Source organism: Stegostoma tigrinum, chromosome 7, assembly GCF_030684315.1.
Source record: "Stegostoma tigrinum isolate sSteTig4 chromosome 7, sSteTig4.hap1, whole genome shotgun sequence".
NCBI lineage: Eukaryota > Metazoa > Chordata > Chondrichthyes > Orectolobiformes > Stegostomatidae > Stegostoma > Stegostoma tigrinum.
In genome coordinates, this window is record NC_081360.1 from 48,825,435 (window position 1) to 48,852,551 (window position 27,117).

Consider the following 27,117-nt stretch of genomic DNA (forward strand, 5'->3'; position numbering starts at 1 on the left):
ACATTTTGAACTTTTATTGGGTTGTTATAAACCCAGGATATTAGGGAAAAAATGGATTAAACTTCAAACATTGCTGAAGGCAACATCACAGAAGGAAAGAACTGATTGCTTAAGCAGACTGCTTGCTTAAAAATCAACAGTTTTACATTTAAGGAGTGTTTGAATATTAACCAATAGATCATATGTTGTTAATTATTTTCATACCCTCTTAAAGGACCGCATCCGAAAACATTGGAGAAAAAGAATCTTCACACAAAACCTAAAGCTCACAACAATTAAGTTGTGCTCTATAGCTCTTGAAAATACCAGTGAATATCAACAATTGTTTTGAAACAAAAGTAGGAGCATTCATTTATTTCATGCACATGGTATCACATACGATCCACTATCAGAACCTCCTATATACAGCCTCTGTTTTTTCCTGCTTTCATCTGATATGTCAAGCCCTCAAGGGTGTGTCATTGTGAACGACGGTTTACCTTCGTCTACTAGGTGACAGGTGGAGCTCATTGACTTAATTTACTACCTGGACAGTGGCTTTTACTTAAACAGATTTGGCATGCAGTTTTAAATTAGGATTTAGAATGCTGTCACATGCAAACCATTTGTCTTGGTTATATTTTGATTTTCAGAATTTGATGGGGGAATGGATATTATGACAATTTTCTAATTATATTTCTATTCCTTTCAATGATATTAATTACAGCTATGTTCACAAAAATACATCTACTTAAAAGTAATTTTTAAAATTCTGAGCTCAATTAATGATAGTGTTTGGGATTATTAAATTGCCAGCCCTCACAGCAGGCAAACTAGGAACTAAAGTGTATATCTGTATAGCTACCAGTTATTGCCGTCTTTCTATACAGTGAGGACATAGAGTACTTATACAATCAGCTTTGTCCATCATATACTGCTCTATACAAAACAATACATTAGTGCAGACTTGCCTCTTGAGAGTTATTAAAACTCATAACAGAATTCACTTCAGTGAGAAGCAGATTGAAAAGAGTTCAAAAAGGTTCAATTTTACATTAATTACTGTGATACAGTTTAAGCAACTGGGAAAAAAATCTTGGCAGCTGGAATATAATGTGGAGAAATGTGAGGTTATGCACTCTGCCAGGAAGAATAAAGCAGTGAATACTATTTAAATGCAGAAAGGCTGCAGAAAGCTACAGCACAGAGGGATTCATCCATGAATCACAAAAAGCCAGCATCTAAGTTCAGTGGGTAAATAGGGCAAATAGAACGTTGGTCTTTATTTCAAAGGGAATAGAGTATAAAATAGGGAGGTTTTGCTGAAATTATAGGAGCCATTAGTCAGGCCACAACTGGAATACAGTGAATACCTTTGGGCCCCTCTTGGTGGGGAAGATATACTGGTAATGGAGGCAGTCCAGAGAAGGTTCAGTAGGTTGAAACCAGGTATGGCGTAATTATCTTACGAGGAGACATTGAGTAGTTTGGACCTGTACTTATAATATAGAAGAATGAGAGGCAACCTGACTGAAACATTCATGGTATTTTAAGGACTTTAAGTCACATTTGACAAATTTGATAAAATTTCTTGAGGAGTTAACCAGGAGTGTTGGCAAAGGTAACGTATTTTGTGTAGTCAACCTGGACTTTCACAAAACTTTTGATAAAGTCCCATATGACAGACAGGTCAAGAAAGTAAGAGCTCATGAGATCCAAGGCCAGGAGAGGAAGTTTCCCCTTGGGGGAGAGAATATGATGAGAGGGCATAATCTCAGAATAAGGAGTCGCACATGTAAGAAAGAAATGAAGAAGACATTCTTCTCTCAGAGGATTGTGAATATTGAAATTCTTTACCACAGAGGCTAAGTCATCAAGTATATTCTAGGCTGAGATTGGCATATTTTTAAACGTAAGGGAATCAAGTGTCGCAGTGAAAAAACAGTTTGCTGGATTTGAGGATTATCAGATCAACCATGATCACACAGAATGCTGGAGCAGAATGGATGAGCTGAATGGCCTACTTCTGTTCCTACATTTTATGGTCTTATTTTGCCATGTCTAGTAATAAGGGTGACCAATAGATTCAGAGAGCATCGTAGTTCCCAAATTTTTTTGTTGACATGAGAATGTAGCAGTGTGGGATGGGTAAATTGCTAATTGGGAGTTGAGATCTTTAGTGAAATTCTTAGATGTAGACCTGCTTTTTTTTTGCTCTTAGGCTCCTGCAACCTGCTCTATATTACCTGCTTCTATTTCTATCTGCATCACCACCCACTTGCAGTAGCTATTTATATCTTCTCTGTGTCTCATAAATTACATTAATTTCACTCATTACGCCTACTTTCACTTCGTGTTAATAGCATTGCAGCTATTTAACAATCTCATATTTTCCAGTTAAACACATTACAGGTCACTCAGTGCTTACCTAATTTTGTATCTACATATTTTTCTCCCTTGTCCTTTTATTCTGTTCCTTTCTAATGCATTTTTAAAAGCATATTTTTAATCCCTTGTGGGCTGACTATATATTTATTCCTTTAAGTATGTCGTTTTCAGTGATTTCACATGCTGGAATCACCACAGCAGTCTCACTACAGCAGATGAATAAAAATTCAGGCAATGCAGCCCACTATGACCACTCTGCCTAACTTGTATGTTCCTCTTCTCATTCCTGCTGAGAATGACACTGACTCTTACTTCCCACTGCAGCATACAGATAACATTGGAGGTGACCCCTGGTTCCCTCGTAGTCTCATTGAGATTTACAGCAGAGAAAGAGACTATTCAGCCCATTGTGTCCATGCCAGTTAACATTAAGATTGGACTACATAACCTCATTTTCCAGCACTAGGCTGACAACCCTGGAAAATACGGCAACACAAGTGGATATATAAATACCGCTTAAATATCACAAGAGTTTCTGATTCAATGACTTTTCACAGGCAGTGAGTTCCAAGCTCCCAGCTCTTTCTGGGTGAAAAAAGTACGCTCAAAGGACTTCTGAATCATAACCCCACATTTAAGTCCGAATCATTATTGTATCCCACAAATGGCAAGGTCCCCCGCAATGACCCTGCAGAATCCCTCTTGGGACAGAGTTTTAGTCACAGAAACATCCCCTGCCCATAATCTCCTGCTTTCGGCCTCTCAGCTAATTTTTCATCCAATGTACTACTTTGCCTTGGATCCCATGAGCTCTTACTTTCTTGACCTGTCTGTCATGTGGGACCTTATCAAAAGCTTTGTTAAAGCCCAGGTTGACTACACAAAATACGTTACCCTTGCCAACACTCCTGGTTGACTCCTCAAGAAATTTTATCAAATTTGTCAAATGTGAAGTTGCCTTACTAAATCCAAGCTGCTTTCCCCAATTTAATCCTTGTTTCTCCATGTGCAGATATATTTCATTTCTCAGAATTCTTTCCAATAATTTTCCTACAACAATGGTGAGACTGACTAATCTGTAATTTCCTGGTTTATTCCTTCCTCCCTTCGTAAAGTGACGTTAACAGTCCCCCAGTGCTCTGGTACCTTACCTGTGGCTAAAGAGGATTTGAAAACTCCTGCTAGGGGCCCTGATATATCCTTCCTTCACTCCCTCACAGCTGAGAATATATCTCATCCAGGCCTGGGGATTTATCCATTTGTAAGGCTGCTAAACCCTCTCATATCTCCTCTACCTTAACGGTAATTTCTTCTAATATTTCACAGTCCTTTACTCTAATGTTGTAGCATCATTTTCCATTTTGATGACTGGTGGAAAGTATTAATTGAGGATTTGCCCATGTCTTCTGGCTCATACACACAGACTGCCACTGTAATCCCTTGTGCACTGTACTCTTTCAGTAATTCTCTTGCTCTTAATATATTTTAAAACCCCTTTTGTGTGTTCCTTTATTCAACCCACCAAAGCTCTCTCATGCACTCTCTTCACTTTCCTAATTTCTTTTTTAAGTTGTCCTTCTGTGTTTTTATTTAACTGTGGGGACTCTGCTGTATTGAGCTATTGGTGCCTTCCTTAAGTTCCTCTTTTTGTAATACTACTCTTTAGGTTCCTTAACATCAGGATTCTCCAGTCTTGGTTCTACCCTTTGTTTTCACAGGAATATAATTGCCCTGTACTAGTGTTATTTCCTCCTGAAGGGCCTCACGTTGCTCTGACACAGTTTTGTCTGCAAGTAGCTGTTCCCTGTCCTCTTGTGTCAAACTGTATTTATCACAGCAAAATCAGCCTTGGATTCTCCAGCATCTGCAGTTCCCATTATCACTGATACAATTTTAACCTCACTGCGAAGCCTCTTCCAGGGATGCCTAACCTGAAGTAGTTACTCTCCGGACCAACCTCAGAGAATCTCTCTCCCACTTGCAACTCTTTTGTAATACCTGTCCATCTTCCCTGGACTGACCTATCCCCTCCCTACCTCCCCACCTATACTCTCCTCTCCACCTATCTTCTTTTCTCTCCATCTTCAGTCCGCCTCCCCCTCTCTCCCTATTTATTCCAGAACCCTCACCCCATCCCCCTCTCTGATGTAGGGTCTAGGCCCGAAAGGTCAGCTTTTGTGCTCCTGAGATGCTGCTTGGCCTGCTGCATTCATCCAGCTCCACGCTTTGTTATCTTGGATTCTCCAGAATTGCCCCCTCCCTTGTTGAGCTTTCCATGTACTGGCTATTAAAAAAATACATGGAGGCAATTTAAGAATTTGGCAAAATAAATACTCCATGCTTTGAAACACATTCCATTTACCCTTGATAAACTCACTTCTTTCTTATCTGACCTATATTTCCTTTGTCTTCCAGGCTCACTTACTCAATTTTCAACTTTCAATTCCATCTCAGCTTCTCTCTTTTCTGAACTACTTGCCAGTACCCCAACCCTGCCAATCTCATTTTAATCTAGTTCAACAGCACTAACAAACTTCTCCCAAAGATGTTGGCCCTGGTTCTGTTCAGATGTAACCTAATTGATTGAAATTTGTATAAGTGAATACCAAATTTAATCATTCACAACAACTGCATAACATTTTTCAAAAGAACCAAAAAGTACATGCTGTTTTCAGATTTACCTCCCAAAGCACTTTGAAGTCTTTCTGTTCGATGCGGAGTAGCTCACTGTACTCCCTGGTAACAATTGTTGCATGGCGAGGAGTATTGTCCAGAATCGATTCTCCAAATGCTGTTCCAATTCCAAGTGTACAGAGTACAACAGCATCCTTCCAAAAAAAACAAATCAAAATTTCTAAATGTTTCAAAACATTATAATATTCTAAATGAACTAATTACTTTAGACAATTGTTGTAATACATTTATACTGTATAATCATTCAGTTCCTCAAACATTTTTCTTGTTATTCAGAATTTAACACCTTTTGGAGTCTATTGAGGTGTTAATAGTTTGGATTTTGGGCAACATGGTGAGTACATATGGAGACTCTCACAGTTATGTGGTATGGCCTGAGTCCTCATTACAATGGAACCAACAGCCACTCGGCAAAGAGTAAATGAAGATCACACCACGGCTAGCAAGACAAAGAAGTCCATGAGGAGGATAAGGGCAGGGATAAAGAGATGTAAGACTAAAAAAGGCAATCAGAGACTGGGAATGGGAGCAAATAAGGATAGAGAGAAGGATCAGCAGTATGCATCCCTCAAATTTGCACTAAGAAGGAGAACTCCTGCTTGTCCTGGCTCCCAATTCATGTGATCAGAGCTAATGGGAACTGCAGATGCTGGAGAATCCAAGATAACAAAGTGTGAAGCTGGATGAACACAGCAGGCCAAGCAGCATCCTGTGCTCCTGAGATGCTGCTTGGCCTGCTGTGTTCATCCAGCTTCACACTTTGTCATCCCAATTCATGTCAGTAGTTTTGAAAACTCACCATGTCGGCGGCAGGCACCGAAACATGCTAAACTCGGGAAAACCAATCTTGCAGCGAGGCCTGCTGAAGCTAACAGACCTCTTATTTGCATATGCAAAGAAACCTAAATCCTGTTTCAGGTTTGGGTACTGAAAGCTAGGTTTTCTCCTCTCCCATTGTGGTGTGACGCAAAGCTGGCCAGAAATGTAAGATATTACCTTAGGATCTGAATGAAACATCATCTCTAATTTGAGCGTTAGAGACAGTTAGCAGTGCCAGCATTTACTTGTAACAAAATGCATTGCACTTCATTAAAAATCTGCAGTGATCTCATTAGTCCTTTTTTACACTTTAGTTCTAGGATGACAGAACTGGGGCATGGAATCATCTGAAACTATCATGCAGATTTTCCAATCTCAGGAGAGTTGGAAATCGGACATTCCCTGAAAGATGCTTGACAAATCTGTGCTGATGTTCCAATGTATTGTGATAATTGCCTAGGGAGTGGAAATTTCTAACGGACAAAGTCCCAGCATCTGGATCACTCTGAAAAAGTCCCAGTCTCTCTAAGTTAGAGTTGGAGATCTCAAAGCATTCCAACTAAATAAGGGTTCTACCTAAATAGTCACCTAGAAAACATTAAAGGAGTTAAAATCTGCTTTAACACCTGGTTAACAATAAAAGTGCACCCTCCCCCTAAATATGCCTACACTGAACCCCTCCACCCAAGGGACTAGAACCCTACCCCATCCCTCAATCTCCAAACCTCTAACCCCTCTGAACCCAGCCCTTCCCTCAACCAGCTCCTGACCAGACCCAACCCAGACACTGATCTGTCACTGTGCAACCATCCAATATTCTTCCCCAGATCTGCCCTATCAATTAAATTTTTTAAAAAGCTGCACTTGGAAGAAACAAAACTCAACTTTGCTTTTCTCCCCAGATCCTTAATTTAAATGATACCAGTGAGCCAAATTGCCAACAGCAAGATCAACTAGAATGTTCTTCAATATGAAGTGGGCAGAAAAGTGACAGCACAGGCATTTTACAGCGTGTTCTACATTCCAATTGTACTGCTAATCTGCTATTGAGGACAGAAACTGACTGGGGACGTTAAACTCAAAGCAAACACTTAATTTGCCAGACGTTGTACTACCAAATCATCTACCCTATACATTAAACAATTAGAAAAAGTATTAATAGAACATAGAACAGCACAGAACAGTACAGGGCCTTCAGCGCACGATGTTGTGCCAACCTATTATCCTACTAAGATCAATCTACCCTGTATACCTTACATTTTACTATCCTACTGCTACATTTCCTTCCCATCACCATATCTGCAACAAAAGCAGAAACTGTTGGAGAAAGTCAGCTGGAGAGAGATAAGAGTTAACATTTTAGCTCCTGTGACATTTCTTCAGAACTCAAGAAGGATCTCAACAGGTGTTCTGAAGAGGTGTCATTTGACTCAAAATGTTAACTCTGCTTTCTCTCCACAGATTCTGCCAGACCTGTCGAGTTTCTCTGACAATTTCTGTTTTAGTTACAGATTTCTGGCAAATGCAGTTCTTTGTTTTACCATATTTGTCACTTTAGGTGGTAATATTTTTATAAAACAAGTTATATTCCCATCAGCAGCGAAGTGATGGTCTTTGCTGCTAATCTCACAGATTGCCCGCAATTTCCTTGATGTTAATTTCACCTTTGCACCAATGGAGATTTCTGATATCCAGCAAGAGTGATGTTTTTGGTAAAGCAGCTAACTGAAGGAATCTTACAGATGGCAAACCAGGAATCTCTTAATCACTAGTTACTTTTAACAATTTAATCAATTTGCAGAGAATAAAACAACGATTAGATTACACACACGAGCTTAAGGTTGAAGCTGAAATATCATGAACTATTTTTTAATCAATGGAATTTTATAAAAATGGAAAAGCCTGACATTGCACAAATATAAAATAGAATTTTCACACCCTCAGAAACTCTAAAACAAAGTTCAGGTATCTGGAAGGGCCTGTGAGTTTTCTACATTATCCAACAAAGAGATCCTCCTTCATTGAGGTAGTGTTCTGCATCTTGCTGAACTTGCCAGTGCACAGTGACTTACATTGGAATCAGCAGCTAATTGCCACTTTGTCATTTGAAGTTAGGGTGGGTAAGCTGCACCTATATTCCTTTGGCTGTTATGATCTCGCACATCGCCGCATCCATCTTTCAACAACTCGATCTGCTCTGTGTATCCTCCATTCATTCTTTGTGATATGATTCAATCCAAGGGGAATTTATTTTCTTGTACCCATCTTACATCATGACAAAGTCCTTTAGCAGGTAGGTCATACCATTCCCTTAAACTTTAGCAACTTTACAGTACCCTAGAAACAACCAAACCCTTCTATAGAAGGACAACAATCAATAGAAATTAATCAGCATGAACCAAGAAATCCTTAATAATCCCTTTAAATAACACTGAGAGGAATCTTCACAGACACTGGAGGTGTGTTGAAAGTATGTGTTGAAGACACAACGTTGGCTGGAATGTTGAGTTCAAATCCACAATTATTGGTATCACTTTCAAAAGATGCTTCCCAAATGTGCTGATTACCACCAAAACACTGACAGGTATGGCTCTCACCAGAAGCTTGCCGCATGTTGAAATTACCATGCCGAAGCCAAAGTGACTCTCATCATGCAAAGAGTTGCATGCTGTAAAGCCAAATATTGTGGCTAGTGCATTTGAACAAAATACTCCACATACCTGGTGGTTAGCTGTCTCTGACACTTTAACATCCAGGGATCCAGCGAGTACTGCATACCAACTTGTCCCAAGGTCCCCTTGTCGAAACACTTTGAAACAAAAATACAAAAAAAATTCTAAAATATGGAATGGAATTATTCTCACTAACACTTACATATGCAGAAAAATTTGTTAAGTCATTTCAAGCACAAATATCCTACTCCATGGTTTTTGTTGGCCTTTTCCTAGATCACATAATAAGTAATCTGTGGAATAATAGAAATTTACAACCTTTATAGCATAGGAGAAAGTTGGTTTGCCATCATTGCTTGCCTACTTCTTGCTACTGCAGTCTAAAACTGATCCCACAGCTCTGCTACACTCATTCTCAGTACATTCCTTTCTTTCAAATATCTTTCACCTTCTGTAGCAAAGTTGCGTACAGTACTTGTGGAATACTAAGGGGAGAAGTGTTGTGTGGTCCCTTTAAAAGATGATGTGTTTTACAGGGCTTAGAATTTTTTTTAAAAGTCCGTGAATAGTAGCTTGAAAGTTTGTAAGTACACAGACAGCACCCAAATTGAAACATTTGTATCAAAAGGCCATACAATTAGCAGGCCAAGTTTTTACCAAGGCAACAAGTTTTGAACTTATCAAATCAATGTGAACTAGGCATTTAGATAGAGAAAACCTATTAAATTTAAATCTGATGCTTTTGACAAAATAATACAATCCTATTGTAAGAAAGTGATGTATCATCAATGGTCTAAAAGAAGGGAGCAGTCGCACAAAGACAGGAGCTAACTGCCACCCACCGGAGTTACAGCCCTCTGCTCTTAAGAAAGAATCGCTGGTTCTCAATGACTCCTCTAAGTCTTACAGAAAGCACCATCTAAAGATCAAAGTCACCCGTGGCACAACTAGGGAATATTCCTGACAGACAAATCGACAGAGGAGGCCTTTCTGATAGAAGAATCAATGGAGAAGGCATAGAGCATTTCGGAAGACACATTACCTGGCTGTAATTTTGAGAGACTAAATTCCATATATTTTTTTTAAAATTATTTTATATAAGTGGGACCTGTATTTATTGTAACAGCATATTATTAGAATCTTGTTTTATTCAGGAATAGTTAGTTAGGAGGGATTTATTCACTTTGTTAATTGTTCAGTTAAATTCTTCACTATAAGTGTTGGATAAATAAACTGTTACTTGTTGATTGTACAGTGAGTGTCGGGGTTTACTTTAGTTGACAACCAGAAGTTGCTGCGAGACAGGTTACACCATTTTTCACATTCCTTTTACAGATTATAGGACAAGGGGCTCCTCATTGTGTGTATCAGTTTTAGTTCTCAGAGCGTGGTCAAACTTTGCTTTATAACATCTTCCCACTTTCCTTCAAACATAAAAAACAAAATGTTCAAGAGAATTAGAAGATGAAATGTACACTCATCCCAACACCAGGAGGAACCTATAAGAAAAATTACTGTTAAAAATGCAAGTCAGCTGCTCCTCTCCCTTGCTTGATGTGCAATCTACTTTGAAGATTCAACTATAGCCTTGATTTAAAAAAAAGGGCCATCTGTTTTTCGGTCTCAGTGGACTTCATTATTTGTGTTTCCAAGTGTTTGACTTGAGAGTTGAGGCCATTGTGAAAGTTTTGCTGCATTTCATAAAATCTAGAATCATCTCAACAGGGAGCTCTGTTCATGTTTTGATTGGCAATTGTAAGCAGTTGTTAAAGGATTATCTGCGTTTCATTTGATAAGTGATGAATTTTGTTTGTTTTCACGACAGATAGACTGCTTAAGAGGTTTTAAGTTTTTTTTAAGTGTGTTTGAATAGCAGCTCTAATGGATTTCTTTTAATTTCCATTGCAAAAATATAGCTCCTGAGGTCTGCCTGTGTTTATTAAGTGAGTGGTCATGGAGGATACATGGTGAAGGGGCGAAAGAAGGAGCATGGAAACATTAGGAGGATGCAGGATTCATGGAGAGGGAATGGGGCATGAGAGGACACAAGAGGTGCATGAGAAGTATGAGAAGACATGTGGAGGTCATGGGGATATAAAGAAGAGTAGAGTTGGCATGGGAAGCATGAGTGGACATGGAGTGGATATGGAGGTACAAGAGACATGTTAATATGAGGGAGCACATCAAAAGAAGTTACATGTGATCTGAAACTTAAATTGTTCATGGTATAAAATTGAGGCTACATTTCAAGAGAGATTGGAGAGAGTGTTCTTCAAAAACTGGATGGAAATTTCCATTCCCTTGAGTTGAACGGGCAATGGGAGAATGTTGGGAAAAAGTTTCCAATTTTTTCCCTTAAAGTTCAAATAGCAAATTCCAAATCCTGGATGCTGTATGGGTAACGCAAACTTTCTACTACCCAGGTAACCCAAACCCTAACCCTAACGCGATTTTCTATGACAATTTTCTGCTGAGCGATTTATAGCACGAGGTTACACAAAAACGCTATTGCATTGTAGCAGAACTACCTGTAATCAACAATGACCATCCCAGTTCCAATGTATTTGCATCTGATCATTAGCCGATTTACTTCCCAATGTGAAGTCAGAGAGGTTTCCTGGCCACGGCAACTCACTACTTACTTCTCCAGGCCTTCAGATAGCTCAGTCTTCACCGCAACATACCTTCATGTTCCACAGACATAGTCCTCCTCCACCCTTCTTCCATGCAAGTGGACGTTATCAAATCACCAGCCTCATCACAATATCATTCCTGCTCTTGGACCAACTCTCACACCACATCAACATTTCGTTTAGGAGCCCAGGGATTCTAATGACTTGCATGCTTCTGCCTGATTGCTTTGTGCACAGGGACACACACACACACTGATCTCATCCATGTGCACAGGATGTGTCGTATGTCTCACATTCAGACACTTTGTGCTTACTTTTACACTAGCAAGCTCTGAAGCATTGTTTTTCAGCTCATAGTCTCTTTGATGCTAAGTTACAGGCTGTCAGACTCTGTGTCTTTCACTGTTTTTAAAACAGGGTCGTTATACATGCAGTATTGAGAGTTGTTGTCCATGAGCCTCAGTGAGATGTGTGTGTCATGGCAGGCTCAATTGAATGGTTGCCTTCTGAGTGTGGGACAGCAGGGTGGAGCACGAGCTCCTGCAGAATGCAGAAGATCATCAACTTTCTTCCTTTACTGCTGTGCATTTCTTTTTAACTTGGTGCACTGCACCAGCCCAGGTCACTACCTCAGACTAGGTTTGCTGATGTGGCCTCCACTGCTGGTCAGCAGGTAAAAGGATGGTTATCCTTTCCACTAACCTGACCACCAGTGCCTCCAGGTCGCTGTCGGTGAAGCAAGGAGCCAACTTTCCTTTTTAGAACATGTTCCTAGCGATGGCAGTCGAGCACCACAGTGTGAAGGGCAGTTCCTGTCGTGCAATGTCTGACATTGTGTAGAGCTGGTATTTAAATATGGCACCAGCAGCATGAATGTCCCAAAGTCCCAGCAGCTGGAAGCACTGCCACCATTCCTGCCATATGATGGATGCTGAAGAGCTTAGTTACAGAATTCAAGAGTTTGAGAGTAGCAGATTGCATTAGAAAAGCCAACATGGACCATGGAGCACCAGCTCTGAAGAAACTCAATTGAAAAAAACACTTTGCCCAAAACTGTGAAAGTTCATCTCTAGGAATCAATCAACTAAAAGTGATAGCCTTGTTAATTTTTCAGAATCTTTATGATTCAGAATTAGGTTTTTAATCGTAAAGACTTTGAGTCGAGACAATACTTTAGAAGTTGTGCATTTAAAATCATCTGAAACATTTGCAACACAAGCATTCTTTTGTTTTTTATTTATATAGTTGAACTGAAATGTATTAATTTTTACAGTGTTCAATGACTGAATCTTTTCTGTCAAAGTTTTAAGAAATGTTTTAGTTCAGATTTTCAACATCCATGATATTTTGTTTTTATTAAAAAGTGCTTCTGTTAGTGTCAGTGAGTAGTGAACTTATCAAGTGAAGCAAAACACTAGTAACTTTCATACGAAGTATACTTATTGTAATTTATAAAACCTCTGTTTTTTTTCACCACTTGTAGCCAATCCACCATCAAGTATCATTCTGCAGGGTAGGATTGAATGGGAGACGGTCTCACACAGTTGAGTTGCGCAAAGTATACTTCATTAGTCAGTAAACACAGTTCTTTTTCCAGAAGTTGCTTAAAATTTCTTGCTTGGAGAATAACTAAAATGCTGTTCAGCTACTGTATTTCTACTAGTTTAAATATTAATCCAACTATACAAGAAAATCTTATGAGCTTGTCTCATGATCTGAAGTTTACCCATCCACCAAAGCATGCAGATCATGAGAATGTTTATGAGCTACGATCAATGATTATTTTGAAGGGGTTTTGTTGTAAAATCTAGACAAACCCAATGGGTACAGAACAAAAAAGCTTTTCTTGTACAGCAGAATTAAAATTTGAACTGGTATATACAGAATAGCTGAAAGGCATTTTAGTTCTACACAAACAAGAAAATTCTGTCAGAATGGCAGAATCAAGAAGTACAATTGGAAATAAAAAACTAGTAAAGACACTAGTGGTGGCAAAACTGCAATATGGCAACAGCTGGAAGCAGAGGTGAATTAGATAGTGGACCAGTGGAGAAACAGAATCTCTGCATCTATCAAAGTGATTATTATGTGAAGCAAGAAGAGTAACAGAGACAAATGATATTTCTGATTTTTCCAATATCTCACTTCTACACGTTAATGAACAGACACAGGCTAAACAAACCAGATGGCACAAGGGATTGACGCTAGTGTATTGAGATGGACATAAAACTGATAGCAGACTGGAAATAATGAATATGAATAAATGGGTCTTTTTTCCAAAAGGCAGGTCGTGAGTAGTGGGATATCACAGGGGTCAATGCTAGGACACCATCGATTCATAATATATATAATGAATTAGATAAGGGAACTAAATACAATATCTCCAAATTATGGCTATAAATTGAGAGAGAGGAGTGGGCAGCAAGACCCTAGCACACTAGTCACTGAAGGTAATGATGTAGGTGCAGTGGGCAGTCAAGAAGATAAATGGTTTATTAGCCTTCATAGTGAGAGCATTTCAATACAGGAACAGAGATATCTTGCTGCAATTATACAGGGCCTTGGTGAGACCACATCTGGAATATAGTATGCAGTTTTGATCTCCTTACTGAGGATGATTTTCTTCTATAGAGGGAGCATAGTGCAAGTTTACCAGATTGATTCCTGGGATGGAAGGGCTGACGTGTGAGGAGAGGTGAATCAGTTGGGGTTATATTTGCTGCGGTTTAGAAGAATGAGTGGGTAATCACAAAGAAATCTGTACGATTCTAATAGGACATAACAGGATAGATGCAGGAACAATGTTCCTGAAAGGAAAGTCCAGAACCATGGGTCACAGAATAAGGATACGGGTAAACCATTTAGGACTGAGATGAGGAGAAATTGCTTCACCAAAGAATGGTGAGCCTGTGGAATTCACTACCACAGAAAGTGGTCAAGACTAAAACATTGTATGATTTCAAACAGGTGTTGGATTTAGTACTTGGGACTAAAAGATCAAAGATACGGGGGAACGACAGGAGCGTGCTAATGAGTTGATTGGCCAGCAGACTCAAAAGGCTGAATGGTGTACTCATGCTCCTATATACTATGTTTCTACGTTGAAGATAAAAATGGGAATTGCTGCAGAAATTCAGCAGGAATGGCAGCATCTCCATGGGAGACAAATAGTGTGAATATTTCATGTCCAATTTGACTTCTTCATAGAACAGAAGATGTTGGCTGATTGCAAGGCAAACATATTTGATATTAATGGGTTTGTGATGAATACAAGGGAAGAAGCCTGTTTTCAAATCAGACAGATTGCCAATATGGGTACAATTCACCTAAATTTTGATGCTTTATCAAACAAGACAGTGGACACTAAATTGCTAAAACAAAACCAAGGGAATCTTAGTACAATAAGACTCATTCGTCTGTTGTGTTTTTATATCCTGAAAATTACAAAATCACCATTATTATTGATCTTTAACAGTAAAACTGTGCATGGGATGAAATTCAACACGGAATTTTTGTACATGCTCATCTTAATGATCGACGAATGAAGAAGGGATGCAATTATGGCTGGAGACTGTGGTCAGAATAGCCAAGAACCTTCTTATCAAAATCCATCCTCCTAGTCTAGTACTAGTCCTGGGTACATATAACTGATATTACAAATGGGAGGGGTGTACAATTAAAAACCAGCCAGATGTGACTTTTTAAAAAGTTCATTCATAGAACATAGAACAGTACAGTACAGGACAGATCCTTCAGCCCACGATGTTGTGCTGACCTATTATCCTACTAAGATCAATCTACCCTGTATCCCCTACATTTTACTATCCTCCATGTGCCTATCCAAGAATTGCTTAAAAGTCTCTAAAGTATCTGACTCTTGGCTCTTGTTATCACTAGCTGGGCCAGCATTTACTGCCTATCTTTAATTGCCCTAGAGAAGGAGATGGTGAGCTGCTTTCTTGAACCACTACATTCCAAGAAGTCTAGGGATAACCACGGCGCTGTTAGGAAGGCAGCAGTGTCTGGGCAGCCTTACCAGCTAATTAAATCCTCCTGACATCTAGGTAAACAAACCATTTCAGGTATTTATGTGTGAAAAGTGGACCACAATATATAAAAGCTCCGTGTTACAAGTTAACACCATTTTGAATGAGGCAGTATAACAGTTGGGATAAGGGTGTCTCCGGCTACACGAGCCTTGGTTGACCATCCCTACTGCCCCTGAGAAGTCAGTAGTGATCCCAATTACCGAGCCACTGCAGTCCATGTGGTGCATGTACAGACACAGAGCTGGAATGAAGTTCCGGGATTTTGACTCAGTCATGCTGAAGGAATGGCAGTGTAATTCCATGTCAGAATGCTGAGAGTTTGGAGGGGAACTGGTAAATAGTCGTGTTCCCATATGTCAGCTGCCCTAGTCTTTCTAAATGGTGGTGGTCATAGGTTTGAAAGCTTTGCTGAGTTGCTGCAGTTCATCTTGTAGATGGTATACGCTGCTGCTACTGAGCGCTGGTGGTAGAGAGAGTGAATGTTTGTGCATGTGGTACCAATCAATAGGCCGCTTTGCCCTGGATAGTGTCAAACTTCTTGAGTGTTGTTGGAGCTGCATCCATCCAGGAAAGTGGGAAGTACCCATCCAGGAAAGTATTCCATCACAATCCTAACTTGTGCCTTGTAAGTGATGGACAGGCTTTGAGGAATCAGGAGCTGAGTTATTCACCACAATATTCCTGGACTCTGACCTGCTCTTGTAGCCATACTATTTATATGTCTAGACCAGTTCCGAGTCAATGGTTAACTCCCAGAATCTTGTTAGCGACTTGTGCACAGTCTATTTTTTGCCTAAGTGGCACATTCCCACAGGCACACCTTAAAGGTAACATTGTTCACAATTATCACATATCTGATTCAAAAACTTAGAGCTTTAAAGGCACTGTGCCCTACTTACAGAAACTAAACAGGCATCTAAGTCACCATAAGATGGACAAAAATTTCTGTTTCTTTATTAACACAATATTGACATAGTCAAAAACTAGGCACTAAAGTTCACACTTGAGACAGGCTGTAAGCCGCCAGCGGATGAAAATAAGGGGCATAATATCACTTTTGAGAACTCTACAATATTAGGTTAGTTAACACAAGCCATACCTACAGGCTATCACCTAAGGGGAGAATGATTAAAAGTATTTAGCTGAACCATGGAATGAGGAGGTGCAGGGGTATGCATCTTGTTCACACACTGAAATCATTATCCCCTGCAGTGCCATTCTTAAACCTTTCCCTGCATTTCTCAATCCCCGGGATCAGGATCTTGGCTACACTGATCACTGCTGCCACAACACCACCACACCACCTCACATAGTTACTATCATTTCACTTCATGCTGACCACTGCCAAGCTTGCACTTGTTCGCACCCTTCTCAAGGAGCAACATAGTGTTAGAGGTTAGCAACAAACAGGTGGGTGCAAAAGTGGCTTGGAATCTAATATTAGTGATAGAATCATAGGGTCTCGTCAGTGTGGAAAGAGGCTATTTGGCCCATTGAGTCCACACCTACCCTCCGAAAAGCATCCCACCAGATCCAGTCCCCTGCCCTGGCCCTGTAATCCCACATTTACCATGGTTAACACATCTAGCCAAGCCAGCTAACCCATACATCTTTGGACTGTAGGAGGAAACTAGAGCACCTGGAGGAAACCAGACACGGGAGAATGTGCAAACTCCACACAGTCACCTAAGGCTGGATTCGAACCATGGTGCTGTGGGGCAGCAGTGTTATCACTGAACCACCATGCCACCTGAGGTAAGCGCACAAACTTACGCATTGTCCATTCATTCAGGCACAGAGATTGCTCCCTCTGGCCCCTGTGTTCAGCTTTTGGCAGCAAATGAAATATTAAGTCCAAATTTGTTTGCTTTTTGAAAGTAAAATTAAAATATATTTCTGGAATCACGTCCTGAGAACTGGACTAAATTCTTGTGCCATTCAATCCCATTCAATGGAGTTATCACATTCATCTGTCTGATGGAAGTTCATTGCTTTGAATGCACTTCAAGCTGTGAAACTGCTGGGAATATCTTCATTCTCACAGGTCTCCTGCTTATTTTTAGTTGAAGTGTTACAAATGAATGTAATTAAACAACAGCATAAATACATAATTCATGTATTCTATTCAGGGGTGTCATGTTAGAGTACAGCTGAGACATAACAGATAAAAACAGTGCATGACAAAAAGACTACAGTATCTCTTATGGTTGTCTCAATCTGTCTATGGAATAGTGATCACTAATTTCAGCAAATTCAACAAAATCTCAAAATTAATTCATAGATATATAATATGTAACAGTCACATGAATTACCTTTAGAGGCACTTTAAAATGCATTTCACATCAAATGCTTGAAACTATTCAAAAATATAATAATCATGAAAATAATAGTGGATTGTATTCCTATTGCATTGTTTATCGTCCCCAAGAAAGGTCCTGTTTCTGCTTATCAATTTCTTTTTTAAAAAATGATTATTTTATATAACAATCACAGAATGATCTGCTATCAAAAGATGTCTCAGGGACAAGTGTGCCTGGATAATTATGCCAACACATCTGTCAATATTTCATAGTAGGAAGACAAAGATTTTATAAACTGGATACATAGGCAAAGCTCTTTTTGTTGCATGAATCAACAACAAACATACTAAAAAATTTTGCAGTGTTGTTAAAACACTATGTATGTGTTAGCACATCCTGACTTGCACATCCTTGGCATAAACTATTATTCCAATATATATACTGCAAGATATGGTGGTGCAGAAATTGCCAACAAATTATTGCCAAGGTTAATGTACATGCTATTCAAAATTAATTTGTATATCACCCAGCGATCTGATATGAGGAAGAGATATCCCATGCATTCTGAACTGTCACAAATTATTGCATGATATGCACAGTTCTGCCATTAGCTTTACAAAAAACCGCAGCTCTGAAGCTGTCGGTGTGGGACGGGGAGCTGTCAGTGTGGGAAGAGAAGCTGTCAGTGTGGGAGGGGGAGCTGACAGTGTGGGAAGAGGAGCTGTCAGTGTGGGAGGGGGAGCTGTCAGTGTGGGAGGAGGAGCTGACAGTGTGGGAGGAGGAGCTGTCAGTGTGGGAGGGGGAGCTGACAGTGTGGGAGGAGGAGCTGTCAGTGTGGGAGGGGGAGCTGTCAGTGTGGGAGGGGGAGCTGTCAGTGTGGGAGGGGGAGCTGACAGTGTGGGAGGGGGAGCTGTCAGTGTGGGAGGAGGAGCTGTCAGTGTGGGAGGGGGAGCTGACAGTGTGGGAGGGGGAGCTGTCAGTGTGGGAGGGGGAGCTGTCAGTGTGGGAGGAGGAGCTGTCAGTGTGGGAGGGGGAGCTGACAGTGTGGGAGGAGGAGCTGTCAGTGTGGGAGGGGGAGCTGTCAGTGTGGGAGGAGGAGCTGTCAGTGTGGGAGGGGGAGCTGACAGTGTGGGATGGGGAGCTGACAGTGTGGGAGGGGGAGCTGTCAGTGTGGGAGGGGAAACTGTCAGTGTGGGAGGGGGAGCTGTCAGTGTGGGAGGAGGAGCTGACAGTGTGGGAGGGGGAGCTGTCAGTGTGGGAAGAGGAGCTGTCAGTGTGGGAGGGGAAACTGTCAGTGTGGGAGGGGAAACTGTCAGTGTGGGAGGGGGAGCTGTCAGTGTGGGAGGGGGAGCTGACAGTGTGGGAGGGGGAGCTGTCAGTGTGGGAGGAGGAGCTGTCAGTGTGGGAGGGGGAGCTGACAGTGTGGGAGGAGGAGCTGTCAGTGTGGGTGGGGGGAGCTGTCAGTGTGAGAGGGGGATCTGACAGTGTGGGAGGAGGAGCTGTCAGTGTGGGAGGGGGAGCTGTCAGTGTGGGAGGAGGAGCTGTCAGTGTGGGAGGGGGAGCTGACAGTGTGGGAGGAGGAGCTGTCAGTGTGGGAGGGGGAGCTGTCAGTGTGGGAGGAGGAGCTGTCAGTGTGGGAGGGGGAGCTGACAGTGTGGAAGGGGGAGCTGTCAGTGCGGGAGGAGGAGCTATCAGTGTGGGAGGGGGAACTGTCAGTGTGGGATGGGGAGCTGTCAGTGTGGGAGGGGAAGCTGTCAGTAAGGGAGGGGGAACTGTCAGTGTGGGAGGGGGAGCTGTCACTGTGGGAGGGGGAGCTGTCACTGTGGGAGGGGGAACTGTCAGTGTGGGAGGGGGAGCTGACAGTGTGGGAGGGGGAGCTGTCAGTGTGGGAAGAGGAGCTGTCAGTGTGGGAGGGGAAACTGTCAGTGTGGGAGGGGGAGCTGTCAGTGTGGGAGGAGGAGCTGACAGTGTGGGAGGGGGAGCTGTCAGTGTGGGAAGAGGAGCTGTCAGTGTGGGAGGGGAAACTGTCAGTGTGGGAGGGGAAACTGTCAGTGTGGGAGGGGGAGCTGTCAGTGTGGGAGGGGGAGCTGACAGTGTGGGAGGAGGAGCTATCAGTGTGGGTGGGGGGAGCTGTCAGTGTGAGAGGGGGAGCTGACAGTGTGGGAGGAGGAGCTGTCAGTGTGAGAGGGGGAGCTGACAGTGTGGGAGGAGGAGCTGTCAGTGTGGGAGGAGGAGCTGTCAGTGTGGGAGGGGCAACTGTCAGTGTGGGAGGGGGAGCTGTCAGTGTGGGAGGGGCAACTGTCAGTGTGGGAGGGGAAGCTGTCAGTAAGGGAGGGGGAGCTGTCAGTGTGGGAGAGGGAGCTGTCACTGTGGGAGGGGGAACTGTCAGTGTGGGAGGGGGAGCTGTCACTGTGGGAGGGGGAACTGTCAGTGTGGGAGGGGGAGCTGTCAGGGTGGGAGGGGGAACTGTCACTGTAGGAGCAGGAACTGTTAGTGTGGGAGGGGGAGCTGACAGTGTGGGAGGGGGAAATGTCAATGCAGGAGGGGGAGATGTCAGAGTGGGAGGGGGAGATGTCAGAGTGGGAGGGGGCTGTCAGAGTGGGAGGGGGCTGTCAGCATGGGAGTGGGCAGTGGAGGGATTTGAGTCAGAGGAGATGGAAGCAGTGCACATCATGGAAGTGGAGGAGGATCAGGTGGTTGAGGCATAAGGGGAGCAGGAGGAGCTGGAGGTGTAAGGGCAGGAGAAGGCCAAAGCAGTGAGGCAACCGAGGTGCAGGAGGTGACTGAGACAGCAACGTGCAGGAGGAGACCAGAAAATACCTGCAGCTGTGATAAAATTAGGCCCACAGCAATAAGGAGACTGAGTGGATGGGTCATCTCAGAGCTGTTTCGCCTGTTTCTGAGTCAACATAGCGTTCAGATTGGTTCAGCAATCGCTGGAGCACAGCTCCAACCCAGTCTCACCCTGCTCCTTTCTCAACAACACCTATATATAAGAGCTGCTAGCTAAGATCAGGAGGTTAGTTGTGCAGAAGGGCATCCCTCCCTGAAAAGGTGGATAGATTTCCAGTGTCAATGGCTGCTGCCTCCAAGAAGACATTCTTGCAGCTCTCACAGAGGGTTTACAATATCCTGCAATTTCAGATTACTTGTCACATTATTTAGTGCTCACTGTACAGCAATCCTTTGGTTAGAGAAAGGTGATAAAGTTATTGGAGCAGTGCAAACTTTCTTCCACTCACCCCAAATTCTGGTGTGAAATAATGAATTTTTTTTATCAGTTGCAGCAAAAGGATTGCATCAGCCTCTCAGTGGGACAGTGTAGCGCAAGACTATGTTTCTCAGCGTGACAACAACAGCCTGGAATATGCAGACTGCAGCCTGCACAATGACTGTCATTGCTAGGGAGGCAAGTGTGCATATGGAGTAACTGTACAATTGGAAAGGTATTAATTTTCATAATTAAATCTGCATAGCATTTATTGAAACATTTGTTCTGATCTCCTGGATAGATGGGGACACAACCTCTAATTCTGCTAAACAGCACAGTGTGCGTGCATGCATATGCACACACACGTACTCCATCACTTAAAGTATGGCAATTCCTGCTGCATTATGAGTAATGCTCCATTATCAGCACTAGCACTCATGATACAGGCAAAAAAAAAGTTTTAGTGGCTCTTAGAATCGTTACAGTGCAGATAAAGGCCATTCAGATCATCAAGCCTGCACCAACCCTCTGAGGTAAAGGTCAAGGTGTAGACGGAAGGAAGTCGCAAGCTGATATATTTGACTGGAAATTGTAATTGGCCCCTGGGAAGTGAATATTGATGAAATTGGAAGGCAATTGTGTGTGAAATGAACAAACATAGACTTTACGCTAAAATATTCTCAGATACATCTATGAAATCTGCTTTTCACGGTATCGAAGCAGCCTTACATCCTGAAAATTACTGCCTTTCCCATTCTGAGAAGAATGTGAATGGCAAGACTATCGCTATATACTAACAGAATACATTATATAAAAATATAAACAATTCACTAGCTGATGGAGTGAGATTCCACAGTTTATTGCCTGCATTTTCTGGGCCTCCAGGTTGCGTTTCACGTAAGAACCATTAATCACGGTATTTATGGCTTCTTATAACTTTAGATTTACCAGCTGTAAGTTGTAATGGTTGGAACGATTCATATGCGCCACAAATCACCTAATTTATGTCAAGCAATTTCCTTCAATAGAGTGGCTCATGCAAGGCTGTAAGGGGTTTATTTTTGGTGAGGCTAACAGCAGGGCAGTGCAAATCATTTTGAAATTTATGGACAAGTGAAACTCTTCCTCATCACCAACTGCTCAATTGATTTTTTTTGTAAACCAATATTTTAGAGAACTTTCCACAAATTTCTTGACCACAAATTTTCTCTGTCACTTTTTCTGAAACAAATAAGTCCAGTACACAATGGAGATTAAATCAGATTTTTGTTTCAAATATCTTCACCACTGGCCACGAAGGAAGAGCTGAGTCAAACCCTTGGTCTGCTTTTTCAGAGCGAAAACTGCATTTATGTTCCAACTGTAGAAAGCAACTGGGAATACAGTGCTGACAATTAGAAGGGGCATGAAATGTTGGCGGACAGTCAATGAGAAGCTTGCTCCATATCCATAAAATGCTGCAGGCTGAATGAGCTCCTTGTGGGATTTCTGCCCCTCACCAGGAGAAGGTCTAGCTGGTTCAGACATTCTGGCATCCCCAGGGCTCCATAATGGCACTGCCAGGATATCAGGCAGACCCATTCAAAAAAGGACTTATGGATTCCAGATCAGGAGAGTTCTGGGGGCTTTGGGCAGGGTGTTCAGTAGGATGAAAGGATGATGCTATCATCTTGTGGGGGTGCCACAATGCGTAAGGGGTATTCTCCAATGAACATAGAACATAGAACATTACAGCACAGTACAGGCCCTTTGACCCTCGATGTTGTGCTGATCTGTCATACCGATCTGAAGCCCATCTAACCTACACTATTCCATGTATGTCCATATGCTTATCCAATGACGACTTAAATGTACCTAAATTTGGCGAATCTACTACCGTTGCAGGCAAAGCGTTCCATTCCCTTACTACCCTGAGTCAAGAAACTACCTCTGACATCTGTCCTATATCTTTCACCCCTCAATTTAAAGCTATGCCCCCTCGTGCTCGCCGTCACCATCCTAGGAAAAAGGCTCTCCCTATCCACCCTATCTAACCCTCTAATTATTTTATATGTCTCAATTAAGTCACCTCTCAACCTTCTTCTCTCTAATGAAAACAGCCTCAAGTCCCTCAGCCTTTCCTCGTAAGACCTTCCCTCCATACCGGCAACATCCTAGTAAATCTCCTCTGCACCCTTTCCAAAGCTTCCACATCCTTCTTATAATGCAGTGACCAGAACTGTACGCAATACTCCAATTGCGGCCACACCAGAGTTTTGTACAGCTTCACCATAACCTCTTGGTTCCGGAACTCGATCCCTCTATTAATAAAAGCTAAAACACTGTATGCCTTCTTAACAGCCCTGTCAACCTGGGTGGCAACTTTCAAGGATCTGTGTACATGGACGCCGAGATCTCTCTGCTCATCTACACTACTAAGAATCTTACCATTAGCCCTGTACTTTGCCTTCGGGTTACTCCTATCAAAGTGCATCACCTCACACTTGCAATGATGGCACCTCTCCCTTTCTACCTTCCATTTTAACCACTTTTGAAAAAAGTCATGAATTCTATCCCTGCTTGATAACCCACTTATGGACTAAGCAATATAATTTAACAAGCTCAACTGACCCTTCATTATTTATTTGTATATAGCAGCTGGGATGCTGACTTTGGTACCCACTCAGCCTCTGTATTCTGACAGCAAGATCAAGGGTGGGTGTGAAGTTGATGGGATATCCCCCTGAACTATCGTACCTGGCCCTCCATTCAAAACACACCCAGTAGGGGATGTGCCAGGTGTAAAAAATGCACACAGAGAATATGGTCAATGAAGTCCCTTTGCAAACATGTGAAATTGCAAAACTAGCCTTCATACATCAGCAGAGCAAATTAAAATGCAAATGACCAGTTTAAGATGAAGAATATAAATGTTCTGAATGAAAAGTCAGAATGAAATAAATAAAACAAATTCTCCCAGGTGTTAACTGGCATTGAGTGCCTTTTTTTTACTTTCTACTGAATGGAATATATTTTTCAGTTGATCCTTGAAAATGGTTGAATGTTCATTTTAAATGAGAAAAAGACTCCATATTAATTTTAAATATATTTGTGAAACTGCAACAAATAATTTAAAAATCAACTTTAAACAAATTAGATACATAATAGAAAGTAAAAGATCTGGGATGCTGGAAATCAGGGACAAAACAGAACTTGCTGGAAAAGCTCAGCAGGTCTGGCAGCATCTGAGGACAGAAAGCAGTGTTAATACTTTGGCTCTAGTGACCCTTCCTCAGAACTGGAGGTCAATGGACCTGAAACATTAACTCTGATTTCTCTCCACAGATGCTGCCAGACGGGATGCGCTTTTCCAGCAACTTCTGTTTTTGTTTTAGATACACAATAACATCAGTGAACTTACATGTGACACCTTTCTCCAGGTTTTCATAATACCCATACAAGCAGATCTGGTACAAGAGAGTGGGATGGAATTTCTCAAATGCCTTCAGTCCTTTCAGGCAGCTGAATATAATGTCAATGTCTTCACTAGAACGCTCAGCAGGTCTGGGAAGAAAAAATCATTTGCATTGTTTGATAAGCTTTAGCTGATAGTTGATCAGTGAATCACACAGAAATATAAAACAAATTTACTCAATAATTAGTTTTCAAAGAACATGATTTAGATTTTAATAATTTATGGTTTGTAATCACCAGCGCATGTTGCTTCATTCAGCTATATAAAACATAAATGACTCCTTGTAAATAGTTAGTATAAAAGCCTTCTTTTGTTTTCTTCATTGGGTACAGCACTAATATTCAACCCAAATAATAATTGTAGCTAATTTTATATGTAATTTTGAATCTTACAAATAAAGCAGACCTTTTCAGGGGAAGATAACTAATATTGAATAGAATGACTTCCTAATATTGCGTCTGCAGACATCTTTTTGTTTATCAAGCAGAACTATGCAGGAAAGGTAAAAAGATTAATTCTCGGCAATTCAGGAGGCCTCTAATAACATATCATTCCAATACAGCCTGACCTCAAACTAGCAAAGCTTGATAGATTCTACAAAATAATGACAGTAAAAAAAACACTAAATATAAGCCCATAATACAGCAAAATAAGTATTTAAGGTAAGATTGCAACGGGACATAACTTTGTGAGTTAAGTTGTAGGCTTACTCATTATTCACAAATATGGAGTTTGTAGTTTTGAGGCAATGGGGTACATTTTTTGCACAAAACATGAATGTGGTGGACAACTAATAATCATTGGGGGGCTTCCATAAACATCCCTATCCATTTTGATATAGCACAGTGGACAGCAAAAGACAAGACTGAAGCATTTGGAGCCATCTTTTCCGCAGAAGTGCTCATTGCAAGATCCATCTCGGCCTTGCCTTTTGATCCCCAGAATCACAGAATTCCAACATGGCAGATAGAGATTATTCAGCCCATTATGTGTGCAGTGACTCTCTGAAGTGTATCCCACCCTATCCCGGTAACCCTACATTTACCATAGTTAACCAACCTAGCACACCCATTACAGGACAATGTAGCATGACCAATCCACCTAACCTGCACATCTCTGGGCTACGGGAGGAGACTGGAGCACCTGGAGGAAACCCACACAGTCACTGGGGAAATGTACAAACACTATACAGACAATCACCTCAGGATGGAATCACCTCAGGACGGGTCCCTGGCACTGTGAGGCCCCGACAGAATCGCACCATTAGGACTGAAGACATAGCCAAGCTGTTTCAGTGCAGCGAAAATGGTGACGTGTACCCAACAATGTAGGAAATTGCCCACATATGTTCTGTGCATAAAAGGCAGGACAAATCAGGACAAAACTACTGCTCCATCAGACTATTTTTGATCATCAGCAAAGTGATGGTCGTTGACTGTGCTATCAAACAGCAATAATGCTCATGGTACTTAGTTTGGGTTCCCCAGGGCTATGCAGCTCCTGATCTTATTACGGCCTTGGTCCAAACGTGGGCAAAAGTGCTGCATTCCAACAGTGAAGTGAAAGTGACTATCAACAACATCAAGTCAGCATTTGACTGTGACATCAGGGATCCCATCTCGGTGGTCATACTTTGGACAAAGCAAGGTATTTGTGGTTGTTGCAGGTCAATAATGTCAGCCACAGAACATCAGTTCAGGAATTCTTCAGGGTAATTTCCAAGCCCAACCATTTTCAGTTGCTTTGCCAATGACTTTCTCTCCACCACAATGTCAAAAGTAGGGATGTTCACTGATGAGCACACAGAAGAATATCGGGCAAGTAGGACCAATCTGAAATGAGGAATTAAGAGGGCTAAAAGGGGTCATGAAATATCTTTAGCAAACAGGGTTAAGGAAAATCCCAAAGCCTTTTATTCATGCATAAGGAGCATGACGGTAACTCGAGAAAGGGTTGGCCCACTCAAGGACAAAGGAGGGAAGTTATGCGAGGAGTCAGAGAAAATGAGTGAGATTCTTAATAAGTACTTTGCGCCAGAATTCACCAGGGAGAGGGACATGACGGATGTTGAGGTTAGGGATAGATGTTTGATTACTCTAGGTCAAGTCGGCACAAGGAAGAGGGAAATGTTGGGTATTCTAAAAGGCGTTAGGATGGACAAGTCCCCAGATTGGGATGGGATCTATCCAGTTACTGAGGGAAGTGACAGACAAAATAGCTGGGGCCTTACCAGATATCTTTATAGCATCCTTGAGCACAGGTGAGGTCCCGGAGCACTGGATAATTTGCTAATGTTGTCCCCTTGTTTAAGATGGGTAGCATGGATAATCCAGATAATTATAGACTGGTGAGCCTGATGTCAGTGTTGGAGAAGCTGCTGGAGAAGATACTGAGGGATAGGATCTATTTACATTTGGAAGAAAATTGGCTTATTAGTGATAGGCAGCATGGTTTTGTGCAAGGAAGGTCACGTCTTACCAACTTGATAGAGTTTTTTGAGAAGTGACAAAGTTGATAGATGAGTGAAGGACTGTAGATGTCATATACATGGACTTCAGTAAGGTGTTTGATAAGGTTCCCCATGGTAGGCTGATGGAGAAAGTGAAGTTGCATGGGGTCCAGAGTGTACTAACTAGATGGATAGAGATCTGGCTGGGCAACAGGAGACAGAGAGTTGTAGTGGAAGGGAGTTTCTCAAAATGGAGAACTGTGACCAGTGGTGTTCCATAGAGATCCATGTTGGGACCACTGTTGTTTGTGATTTACATAAATGATCTGGAGGAAGGTATAGATGGTCTGATTAGCAAGTTTGCAGATGACACTAAGATTGGTGGAGTAGCAGATAATGAAGGGGACTGTTGAAGAATGCAGCAGAAGATAGATAGATTGGAGAGTTGGGCAGGGAAATGGTAGATGGA

The 27,117-nt window shown here is 41.8% G+C and overlaps 1 protein-coding gene across 3 annotated transcripts in view; it reads right to left on the bottom strand.

Moving 5' to 3' along the window:
• Positions 1-27,117, bottom strand: part of rapgef4a (Rap guanine nucleotide exchange factor 4a) — a 264,085-nt gene that overhangs the window by 185,508 nt on the left and 51,460 nt on the right. For 2 of the 3 annotated variants that reach the window (XM_048535123.2, XM_048535124.2), the window contains exons 2-4: positions 24,146-24,288; positions 8,601-8,689; positions 5,049-5,195 (exon numbers count right to left, since the gene is read on the bottom strand). In XM_048535123.2, the coding sequence (XP_048391080.1) occupies positions 5,049-5,195; positions 8,601-8,689; positions 24,146-24,288 (379 nt within the window). Of the gene's footprint in view, positions 1-5,048; positions 5,196-8,600; positions 8,690-24,145; positions 24,289-27,117 lie in introns of those variants that run through there. The other variant, XM_059647221.1, reaches the window with a different exon arrangement.